This window comes from Henckelia pumila, chromosome 4, assembly GCF_033568475.1.
Source record: "Henckelia pumila isolate YLH828 chromosome 4, ASM3356847v2, whole genome shotgun sequence".
NCBI classification, from domain to species: domain Eukaryota; kingdom Viridiplantae; phylum Streptophyta; class Magnoliopsida; order Lamiales; family Gesneriaceae; genus Henckelia; species Henckelia pumila.
In genome coordinates this window covers 161966604-161979787 of record NC_133123.1, presented here as the reverse complement: position 1 = coordinate 161979787, position 13184 = coordinate 161966604, and the positions used below count along the sequence as shown (strand labels likewise).

Sequence of the window (13184 nt, the reverse complement as noted above, 5' to 3'; positions counted from 1 at the left end):
ATACTAAATTTCTCAACAAGTCGAGAAATCAAACTTGCATCCTAAATAAACAGAGTATAAAAGAAATCAGATGCAACTCTCATAGCCTAAATTGAAGAGACACAAAAGATCTTCAACAACACAGTTCCCACAATGTTGTCTCTGATGTCTTCAACACGAACGGCAACACGGGAAAAAGCAACAAAGATGGTTGCAAACCTTGCTTCAGAATTCTTCAAATTCTTCAATGGAATTCTTCAGAGTTTTTACAGAGAATTGTACGTCTGAAGCATATATCATCTTGTGCATGAAAATCCCTTTTATAGATTAGCATTCAAATCTTGAAGATTTCCTTAGATAGAGTCCTACATGAATAAGAAAATATCTTTTAGTAGAAAATAAACTCTATCAAATCTTGCAAATCAAATCTAGATAATATCGATTTATATTATATCAAATAATCACTTTATCAAGACATGATTTAAAATTGACAAATATATAACTTAACATAATCGTGATATACGCAATATATTTACCAAATATTCTATCTTGTCTAGAAAGCAAAATCTTATAATATCCAATTTATTAAGGGCCGAAAATATCAAGGAATAAAATTCCTTTCAAATTTCATTGTGTATTATTTAGAGCTGGGATCGTTTTATAAGACATTTTTATAAAAGTATTTTTTTTATAAAAATTTTAAAATTTATTTTAATTATAAATATTTGTTTGGAAAACTATTATATAAAAATATTTTTAAAGTTGAAAATTGTTTGGACAACTATTTTTAAAAAAAAACAATTTTATAATTAAAAATTATCAAGAAGGTTTTTGGACAACTAATCTATAAAAAACATTTTAATTCTCTTTTGACTCTCGTTTTTTATTCTGAAACATAAAAAAATCTTCTTCAATTCTTCATTAAAAACTATATTTAAAGACGTTTTTTAAAATTATTTTTAAAATAACGTTTTACAAAAATCTTAGTTAAACATATATTTTATTTTTTTTCGATTTATAAAACACAAAAACCGTTTTTAAAATACTTGTTCAAACAAAATATAAGTTTCTTTCACCTAATAATCAATTGAATTGAAGCTTTGTCCAATAATATTGCACATTCTCTGGTCTTAGATTCTTTTAACTGATAATCTATGAAGTTGAAGTGTCGTCCAATAATATCACACATTCTTTAATGTAGACTAAACGGATAGATGCATATGTATGACCACAGCTACGTACAACATAGGAAAGAAAATCAAATCACACAACATATATGATATATGTAACCTTTTGACATCAATATATATTCGATAATATATTGTTAGAAATATAATACTATTTTGCAAGGGACCCATATTTAAATCAAGACATTCATAAGGCACAAACATTTACATGAGAAAAATTGTTTTTCGATCTATCACGTAATTTGTATGTTTTTTTGGGTTTTGTTTTCGGTCATTTTATGTTCTAGTCCATTAATTTGCAATTTTTTCTATTTTAGTATTTTTCTTCAGAGCACCGATGGACACTAAAAAATGCTAATGTGGTGATGGATGTGTCTGATGTAACGTCGGCTTTAGTTCCCGTGAAAAATGACTAAAATAAAAAAAAAATGCAAGTAAGTGGACTGAAACTGTGAAGGATATGAAGACCAAAATTTTTTTTTTTAAAGCGTAAACTAAAACTGTAAATGATATGAAGACCAAATTTTTTTTTTAAAGCGTAAAACTTTAGGGACAAAAAAATGTAATTTCCTTCACATATATACGTAATCAACTGATAACTTCAACCTCCATCAAGGTTTGAATTTTCATGTACAATACTTGAGTAACCGTGGATAATGTGACTGCTTAATATGTTAGTATTTTTCCGTGTCATGTCATCAATTGAATCAAAATAGCTGAAAACTAAAAGTTAGTGTACGAATTAAAACAAAACTTTGAAATGTTTTTGGACCAAAACAAAAAATAGATAAGTTAGTAGACCAAAAAAAATTTATTCCCCTAATTTAAACTATAGACCGGGGTTAATTGCAATTCATTTTATGTTGTCTATGCTCCATTTTGTAAAGGGGGTCACCATTATTTTATATACAAAATGGAGTATAATTTAACATAAATTTGAACATATATAATTTAATTAGCATTTAACTTTATTATAATAAATTTCTATAATATTTAATATTACTATCATTTGAAATCTTCACTCGAATTCCCCTCGGCCAATCATACTCTTTCATCCAAATTAAATAACATGATCCGGGACCAGATTATAATGCGAAATATAATTTTGAATAAAATGGATACAAGAATGTGTAAATTCCCCTCCTTTGTGGATGGGAAGATGCCACTGCAAAAGCAAGAGATATTGCTGCAAATTAACAGAATATATTCATGCACCAGCCCACTTATTTTGACCAAAACTCCCCCCAAAATTTTGTTTTTTATTAAAAAAAAAACGCCTACAAGGAATGGATTATAATCAAATCAGAATGCATGGTTGTGTGTACCGAATCATGCATGTTCAGATTCTATAGGAATGAATTAATGCATTAAATTGGATGTAGGATATAATATTATCGATAAAGCTTCTGTTTCTTGATTTTGTTTGACTTTCTGCTGCATTGATCCTTTTCAATTCCCAGTTCGAAAATTATATGTCTTGTCTAAATATTTGTAAATTATATGGCTATGTTCGTCAATCTGATCCACTCAAACAATATTTTATTCTAACAGATGACATCGAAAATGAGTCGAGTTTAAGTTCGAATGTACAAAAGTAAAGTGAATAAAAAAATGATATTAGAGAAAAAAAAAATCGAGCGCCAACCATTTGAACAAATATAAAATACAAACAGCAATCAAATGTATACATATATAATGATTGAATGATTTTTTGAGTGAAATTGTTGAGGAAATTACTATATATAAAGGTCATGCTATATACACATATATAAGCTCATAGTGTCTTTAGTACCCTCATGAAAAGAGCATTGGACAAGAATACAAAAGAATGAGTTGGCCTTGTGTACTTGATCTTTCTTAAAAAGCCCCATCTTTACTTCGATAACGCGATTTAAAATCTATCGTCTTATTTTCGTCGGACGACATATCTCGATTTTCTTAACCTAAACAAATTATGTTCTAAAATCAAGATTACCAATTATATAGACTTTGCAAGATATATAATTATCCCACCTAGCTTCAAATTTTATTTTATTTTTTTTTGTGGGGTGATGATTGCATGAGAAATAGGGCAAATGAGAGGGGGGAAATTGTGAGACATGAGCCACAGATATCATAGAAATTATTAGATGCAGTGTCACAGTCATCTTTTCTAGTGTACCTCTCATTTATTAGCTTTGTCTTTTCCCTTCATTCCTTCTCCAACCACTAAATGCTCTTTGCCCTCCTCTCCTCTCATTTCATAGTTTTCTACTGATATTTTCATTTTTTTTTTCCCATTAGGGTTTTCCCCCTCATCAATGAGCCAATTATAAGTGATCTCTAGCTACTTCTTCCCCACACTGTTTGCTGCAGTCTCAACTTCCCAAGAGGCAGACAAGCAAGCAAGAAAAAACCAACAGTTTTAAATTTTTTTTCTTGCAAGTTAAAAGAGAGAGAGAGAGCTAGCTGAGGAAAAAGCTAAAGGTAGTTCCCTTTTTGTAGCTTTCCCTTTAATTTGATTTTCTTCTTCACCTGATCAGAGAAATACTCCACTATACAGGTAAAATTCAGGAGCCCTTTTGCTGCTGCTCTCTTTTTTATTTTTTTTTTCACTTTCTTGTGGTAATTATAGTTTGAAGTGATCTCTGTGGATCATCATGTAATATTGTGGCAAAAACAAGAAAGTACCTCTGAGTGCCAGTTTCTTGATCTAGGGTTTTCACTGGCTTTTGTGCAGTGATTATTAACCCTCACATGATCTTTGATTCCCTACTGCTAATATAATTATATACCACCTGTGAAAAGATCTCTGTTTAGTAAAATTCTCACCATTCTCACTTCAAGAAAAAAAGTTTCCAAATTACCCAATCATGGCTAGCTAGCTAACACAGTTTTATTTTTTTCTCTATATTTCTTATTCCATTTTCTAAAAAAATTTTCTCCCCCCCTATTTTGGGTGTTTGGTGAGAGATGTGAAAGACAAGAAACAATTGATTTTGCATATATAATTATTGTCACTTCATTATGAAATCTTGCATCAGTTAATTTGATCAGTGACTTAAAAAAATTTTGAAGCCAAAGAGTGTGTGTAGTACTATTTGGGAAACACTGATTTAATTAACCCTCCTGCAGATAATGAGAATAATTTCCAGCTGCACATCACATGAAGTAGGCAAGAGGATTAATATTAATTAGTGTGCTCCAAGTACTGTTGAACAAGTAGTCAAATAGTTGAAATGAAGACTTTGTTTTTTGAACTTAATTGTGGGAGCACTAACAGAACACATGCAAATAAATTTTAATCTCAGCATGTACGGAAACTTTATAATAAAATGATTTAACAGAATTCAGCAGCTAGCTATTTGGCACATGATTCCAAATTAAGCACGAAAATTTCAGCAGTTTAATTGAAGTCAAATCAGGAGTAAAAAAAAAAAAGAAAAAAGAAAACTATAGTATAGTAGTAGCAAAATAAATTTCAAGATTTTTACTTGGCATGTGTTTCTTGATTTTGTTGCAGAGCAGGGAGAATTAATTAGTACATTTGCAAAAACCAAAAATGGCTTCATCAAGCTCCTACAACTCTCCCTGCGCGGCCTGCAAGTTCCTGAGGCGAAAATGCATGCCGGGCTGCATCTTCGCCCCTTACTTTCCCCCGGAAGAGCCTCAGAAGTTCGCCAACGTCCACAAAATCTTCGGAGCAAGCAACGTAACCAAGCTCCTCAACGAGCTCCTCCCACACCAACGCGAGGATGCCGTCAACTCCCTCGCCTACGAGGCCGAGGCACGCGTCAGGGACCCCGTCTACGGCTGCGTTGGCGCCATCTCATTCCTCCAGAGACAGGTCGAACGCCTCCAGAAAGAGCTAGACGCCGCCAACGCCGACTTGATCCGTTTCGCCTGCAACGACGTCATCCCCGCAGCAGCCGGCGTGCAGCCACCGAATCTCATACACGCGACCGCAAACGCGCCTCCTCCCGGTCGCCACAACCGGGTGGTGGCAAGGAACGAAGGGAACAACGGCGGTGGGTTTTATCAGACAACAAGTTTCCCATATGCATATCCAGTGCTCCCATGGAATGATCATAATTATAACCCACAAGGAGGAGGGCTTGATGGAGGAAATTTTTGAGAAAAAAAAAAAAAAAGTTGAAATGAAAATTGAAAGGCCATTTGAATGTCAAAAAGATCACACACCTATCTAGGGTTTGTGTCACACTAGGGAAATGGCTGCAACAGCAACAGCAAATTGGTATGCATTTTTATCTATATATATATATATTTGCCATGGCTTCTAGCTAGTTTATAGCCTCACATGCATTCTTCTAGCTAGAGGCCTGTTACTCTTTTAAACAACATTATTATTTGGTGGGTTTTTCTTCTTTTTTTAATAACTGTATTCCACTGTTATTTTAGCAGCCAAAAAACCAAGATTTAATCTGCTGTTAAGTGCATGTATGATTTTTGAGGACTTGTTTGGTTCCAGTTTGAGGGATGTATTGATTGTACGTGTGGGATTGTTGATTCTTGATTGAGAAATAAAGAAAGTGTATTGTTTTTTTTTTTTTTTTTGTGTGTGGGTGTGTGAATTGTTGGTTGTTTGTGTAATAATAATTAAGTACTCAAAGATTCTCTATCCATGAATAATGACTCTGCTTCTGCATTTTCCATCAAGTTATGTAAAAGCATTCTTGAATTTCATGTATATATATATATAGTTTTAGAGGATTCTTGCATAGGATCGAGTCTAGCTGGATCGACGAGTGTTCTCGTAATATGAGTTTTAGTCATGTAACTCGTCAAACATCCTCATATGACATGTTTATTTTTTAATTTCGTTTCACTAAAATTTCTAGATGGACAAAAAGCTTAAGTTTCTTCCACTTTAATTTTTAGTACATTATAAACATGCATTGCACTGTACATCTCATCTCAATTTCCAGCTTGTGAGAGCCTCACCTTTGCTTCAGGCATTCAGAAATAGTGCATAGAACAGATCTTTCCTACATTGGATCCATAAAGGTGCTCACCCTTTTGTACACATTTTCCAGTTTGCTTTTACATACCTATACATATATATTTGTGCGTGCGCGCGCGCGTGCGTATATATATATATATATGTGTATGTGTATGTGTATGTGTATGTGTATCATTGGTAAGATTTTAAAGAAAGTTGGAATACATATTCCCATTACAACCCCACATAAAAGTAAACTATAATGTAGATGGACCAGATTCTTTCTTGGAGGGAGATTAGGGTTAGGGTTCCAATCTAGTTATATATTTCACAATTCAAATCTGTGATTATTGAGATAGTACAATATGTAGTTTGCTTCCCATTTGAAATGTCGTCAACTATATCTATTTGCTTTTTCCCAGTCCCAAATTTTTTTTTACATTAATAAATGTTTTGATGTGTATAATAATGTACGACTGTTGATAAGATTTTAGCTAGCATAAAATAGTATCACCATAAACTATATCCAACAACAAATTTTTTAATTCGGTAACTGGGCTTATATGTTTTTATGAACCAAACATTTCCAAATAAAAATTGAGTCATTAGATTTTACATAACTAACTTTGAGGACATCAAAATTCTTTATTCTTTAATTATCTCTTCTTATCCACTATCTCACTAAACCTCCCACACACTTCATTTTTTGTTTTTTAAAAAAAAATTACATATAAAAAAAAAACCTCTATTTACATTCAAAACATGTGCATTTTTTACTAGTGTATATGGTATGTCATCAATCTATTCTAGAAGGTAATTCATCAAACATAAACATAAACATTATCTCGAAACTTATTTCATCTCTTACATTTTGATTTTAATTATTCATACAATAATATTTAACACCTTTAACCCAAGAAATAGTTAAATATTACTTGCAAAATATATTCCTTTTTTTTAAAATAATATATAATGTGAATGAATCTTTGTCAAATCATAATTATATCATCATAAAATATATATAGCAGATTTCGAAGCCACATGAGTGGTGTTTGTGCACACGAGTTTCGCAGTATGTATGTATATGTATAGACTAGTATACAAGTGTAAAGCTGAAATCCTATCATTTCACACAATAAAATAAAAAACAAAGAGGGTCTGTGTCAGAAATTGGGTACTGTTCGAATCCCTGTTTTTCTCTGCAATTACATCTTGTCTATCATTCTCCAATTCATCGTCTTTTCGAGATCATCAACATATTTATCTGCCTTACACTTTTACATTCATATTGTCTTCATCAGTATTATTATTATTATTATTATTATTATTATTATTATTATTATTATTATTATTATTATTTAGAGTACTTAATTATAATATATTATATATATATGCACGCTCTCCTCCTATCAACATTCATCCCCGGTATTTGTTTTCTTTTAATTTTGATATCTTTTATGTTATCAACTTTTAAATTTTTTCTTGATTTTTATTTTTTAGAAAATTTTTAACATAACGTCAATATAAATGGAGCCAAACCAAACGTGATATTTACGTGTAATTTTAGTTTTTTTTAAAAAAAACTATGAGATCAAAATATTGATTCTGACGTGACACCAGTTAATATATATACCGTGGTGCGACAACGCGCGCTTGTGAGTAAAAAAAACTAAAATTTCTAAAATTTCTAATCTGAAAGACTGTTTGAACATTGACAACTTATTATAAGATATAACATGTTACTGTTTTATCTTTAACAATTTCTGTATTTTTTTAGGTGACATTTGATGTTGCTTGCTGATGTGCTAATCATGATTTTAAAAAAAAAACTGAAATTATCAAAATCAAAATATATAAAATTAAAACTGAAATTTGATATCATATAGAGCACCATAAGCATAAAGAAGCAAAAATATCGGGAAAAAAAAAATCAATTTGCCATATTATAAATTATCTAATAATTAACAATATTAATCAAATAAAAGTTATATTGTTTCCAAATTAACAAGATTTTGTTTTAAAATGTATGTTTGTTACTTTGCGATTTTGATCTTATATGTTTTCATATTTCAGTTTTAGTCCTGCATGTTTCGATTTTTGACAATTTCAGTCTTTTTTCTTTGAAAATACTTACGTGACAATATACACATCAGCTCCACATCAGCACTGCAATGGTGCCACATCAGCGCTACATTGAAAAAAGAACTTAAATTGCCAAAAAAATAAAAATGGCGGACTAAAACTGAAACATGCAAACTTAAAAAATCAAAATCGCAAAGTGACAAACTTACTGGACGGAAAAAGCAATTTTCTCATTACAATAGTATGAAGAAATTTAACCTCAAATATTCATTTATTTATATCATCCCTGAATCATTTTTTGGCATATGATATCATATATCAAGTCCTGAAGCTATTAAAGACGTTGGGGTCACGAACAATTGAATGTGTCAGATTGAGTAGTAACATAAATGAAAATGTAATTTTAAAAGTGGCAATGATATTTACACTCTACAAATTATAAACACACTCCAATTTTAACATTTATTGTGATTAATTCTTACAAATTACCTCCACTTAATTATTCTATATTTTAGGCTAATATAACTTTCTTTGTATATATGTCTTTCCAAATAAAATAACTACATTTATGAGTTATAAAGAATCTCACATTTTTTCATCAAAATTATTTTTGATAAGATTTTAAAATTCAATAGATTAATGATTACTAAGTTTGATTTGCATTCGTAAGATGTAATCATAAATTTTGGAAAACTTTATAAACAAAGTGATAAAAAAAAGGAAAAAAATTTAACATGTCATTTGAAATAAAATATTTCAAACTTATTTAAAATTATGTATAAAAATTGAATACAAACAAAATTAGTTAGACTTACTTTTGGGGTGCAATAATTGTTCCTGCTAGGTTGAGCGATCGAATCATGGTGCTTGGACTGTTGTGTGGTTTAAAATATTTGAGTTGCACCATTACCATTAGCTAGAGCATTCGGCAAAAGCGGCAAGCGTTCGGTCCTACAATTAGTATCAGAGTCAATGTCATTGGTTCAATTCTCATTGATTGCAAGAAGTGTAATTATTGGGAGGGAGATTGTTGGGTGCAATAATTGTTCCTGCAAGGTTGAGCGATCGAATCAATGGTGCTTGGGCTGCTGTGCGATTGCTATAACTTTTGGTATAAAAAAAAAAAAAAAGCGGTAAAAGTTCGGTCCTACACTTACAATAATCTTAATAGCATGTAAATTTTCGTCCAAAAAAAAATAACATGTTAATTTATATTTTTGTGAACAAATAAAAATGTGGCTCATTTAACATTGAAGATTTTATCACTGTTAATATAAAAAATTTATAAATATACAAACTTGAAAATATTTACACGAATATTTACATTTTTTGATTTTATCATCATTACCTTTTGATTAAAAATTTCAAAAAAATCTCAAATTTAAGTTAAATTTCGATAGGGAGAAATTATTCAAAAAAAAATTACTTGAAAGATTAAATTATTATTATTTTTGAGAGAATGACAACAATTTTCCCGAGAATTTCTTTTAATTTAATATTTATTGGAGATGTTAATTTTATTATTTTCTCAATATCGTTGACAAATTATTAATTTTGAATAATATCACCATTCTTCCATGTTAAGGAAAGTGAAAGACGTACAAAGAAAATAAAAGTTTGAAATGATCTAAAAAAATAAATAAATAAAATATAATAGGAAAAGTGAATAAGTAGTAAGATTGAAGGATTGATGAAAGGATATATTAGTCTAATAAAAATATGAAATAATTAAGTAGGGTAATATCCTGAAAATACATTAATAATAAAAAGTAGAGTGCTGTTATTAAAAAAAAAAAAGTTTACAATCTAAACCTATTGTTTTTCACTTTTTATAACTATATTGCTTGAAAATCTCTCTCGAATTCAAGGTTTCAAAAATCAGTACGTAAGATCTGGGTAGTATGAAATCGTCGAATTCAAAAATAAAATAAATAAAAATTTGCGAACAAAATAGATTGTGAATAAAAAAATAATAATTTTGAACCCGAAAGAAAAGGACGAGCTTTAAGAATTTCAACCTGAATCGGTTTCAAATTAATCAAAACTGGATGTTTAAAAAAACATATGAGAGACACGCATAATCTAATCGCATCACAAAGACAAGAAAATTTAATTGAGGTGGAACATATATAAACTAAACTTTTCTCTTTGATCACTTCGTAAAAATGAATAATAGTTGAATTTAATTGTCTCGTTGAACATCCTACTAATTCTTGGTAATTAGCAATATATAAATTGTAGAATAATGCTAGAGGTACAACCAATATATCGTACAACGATATTTACAACAATTATGTCGTAATATTTTGCAATTATCTCGTGAGATTTTGATATGATATCATGAGATTTTGCATTCAATGTATCGTTAGATTTGATAAATTAAAATTTTGTATTGAATTTTTTGTGGTGTAAAAAAACTCCATTTGCACAAATTATTAAAAATTAAACACACTAAACACCATGGATGAATAAAATACAATTAATCATGGATAAAACATTCCATTCACCTATTTTTTCAATTAAAATCGGCAATAAACTGTGTCTCAAACATAATAAATGTGTAAAAAGATGTATTGATGATTTTTTTTTAAATTGAAAAAATAGGTGAATGAAATGTTTTATTACTGATTAATAGTATTTTGTTTATCCATAGTGTTTAGTGGATTTAATTTTTCATAATTTGTGCAAATGGGGTTTTTTTTAGCAAAGTGTAGCACGGTATGTAACACCAAGTGTAGCAGAGGATTTCGTGCAAGTCTGGGGTGGGTTTGGCTAAACTCGGGACCCATCCCGCCTCCCTTTCGACCCGCCTCGCAAACCCGACGAGTCCAATCCGGGTTAGACCCATTGTACCCGCCAAAAATTAAATATTTTTAAATGTATTAAATTAAAAAGTTTAAAAATTAACAAAAATCATTAAATTTAATTTCAAATACATATTGATAATATTTAAAATTAAAACAATAATTCTCACAAGTTAAAATTTATCAACTTGAAATTAATTAATAATAATTAGCCAAAAAAATATTATAATTATATATTTTTATACTAAAAATATCATAATAAAATAAATTCATTTCAATCCAATAATGTTATACACTCAAATTATTATTGATAAAATATTAATTATTTAATATAAAAATATAATTATATATTATTAATATTACATATATATTTTATATTTATATATATAAATGTATAATTTAAATTTATATATATATATATATATATATATATATATATATATATTATGGTGTGGCGGATCTGGGGCGGGTTTGGCCAAACCCAGAGACCCGCCCTGGACCCGCTTGTGGACCCACTTAGGTGGGTATAGACCCGTTTCGTCAGGACGAGTTTGATGCGTGATCGGATATAGAGCCGACCTATTGCCATCCCTAGTTAAAGCAAAATATATAAATAAAAAAAATGTGTACAGTTAAAAGCAGGGGACAGATTTGATGCGGGGTCGGATTTAGAGCCGACTTATTGTCATCCCTAGTTAAGGCAAAATATATATAAAAAAAAATGTGTACAGTTAAAAGCAGGGGGGTTCTGAAATAAATGTTGGATACTAATTAGATGACAAAGAAAACAGTAATAAATTCAGAATACATCAAACACATCAATCCTGCAAGACGTGCTAAAGAAGCAAAGACCCGGTTGAGAACTGACAATTTCTCAGACTTTTATCATTTTTTTTAATTTTATAATTCACCTATATTTTTGTACGTACAAATAATGAATAAATTATATTTCTGAAAAAATAATTTTAGAATAAAATGTAGGTTCTTTCTTATATTACTAAAATATAGTTTTGCATCAACTTATATGTATATATACATATAAATATATATAGAGTTTTGCTATACTTTCCACCAACTATGCCTAACTATATGTTTATCATGTACAAGTCAACTTACCTATTGTACGAGTCAACTCATGACTTGTACATGGTGGGCACAAAGGTGAGCATGGTTGGTGGACAGCATAACAATACTCCATATATATATAATATCTATTTATTCATGTTTGTGTCTCTTTTTTCATTATATTAACACACAAACTTCACGTTTTATCTATATTTAATTCATAAAAAAATTACATATTTTTCAAAACTTATTTAAATAGAGTATATATATATATCGGTACAAAAGTGAAAAAAAATATTGTTAATTATGTTAAAAATCTATATATTTTGGATAAAAAAATATCTAGCATATATAATCGAGACAAAATGATTTGATTATTGATCGGGATATTTTTAATCTAAGTACGGTCAAATATTTTTTAAGAAAACCTTATTGAGTTATAATAATTGTTCGTGTTGAGTAGAGCGATCAAACCATGATACTTGGAATGTTGCACGCTTTAAAAATTTGAGTTGCTACCACTGACTATAACTGAATTTTGGTAAAATGACAAGCGTTCGATTACAATTGTATCAGAGTCAAAGGTCATGAGTTTGATTCTCATTTATTAATACAATGAATGCATTTATTAGGAAAGAGAGTATTGAGATGCAATGGGTAAGCGCGGTCCTACATAACCTCATATAATGTACTTCAAATGCAATTGAGGATCGGAGATCATTTTTTTAAATTTTTTTTTAATAATAATAAGTTTGATCTTATCTGTTTTCGCCCAACTTTCCCCTATTAATCTATATAGTAACTATTAATAAAGTAAAAGAGGTGAATAATAACTAATTTTTTTATGAATCATTTTTCTTCGTTCTAAAACCACCCTTTTACATTTTAACTACTAACCATGCATGTTTAATTATTTAGAGATGCTCAAGTATTTATAAATAGATATCTTACTAAATATTATATCATATTTAGTTTTTACATATTGCAATTAAATCAAAATTTTCATAAAAAAAATATGTGCAAATATATTATATTACACACAATGTGTGTGCTGAATTGCTAGTGTATATTAAACTTGAGTGCAGAATTTTTGCTATATTAATATGTATTATGATTATCTAAAATATC

The 13184-nt window shown here is 29.5% G+C and overlaps 1 protein-coding gene across 2 annotated transcripts; it reads left to right on the top strand.

Annotated features, from left to right (window-relative positions):
• The first annotated feature begins 3417 nt into the window (after positions 1–3417).
• LOC140863967 (LOB domain-containing protein 25-like) lies at positions 3418–5658 on the top strand. Of its 2 annotated transcripts, none has more exons than XM_073267790.1 (2): positions 3418–3632; positions 4669–5658. In XM_073267790.1, the coding sequence occupies exon 2, from the start codon at positions 4708–4710 to the stop codon at positions 5278–5280; it is 573 nt and encodes a 190-aa protein (XP_073123891.1). In that variant the 5' UTR covers positions 3418–3632; positions 4669–4707; the 3' UTR covers positions 5281–5658. The 2 variants fall into 2 exon arrangements, with proteins under 2 accessions (XP_073123891.1, XP_073123890.1); XM_073267789.1 differs by having other exon boundaries at positions 3418–3708.
• The last annotated feature ends 7526 nt before the right edge of the window (positions 5659–13184 follow it).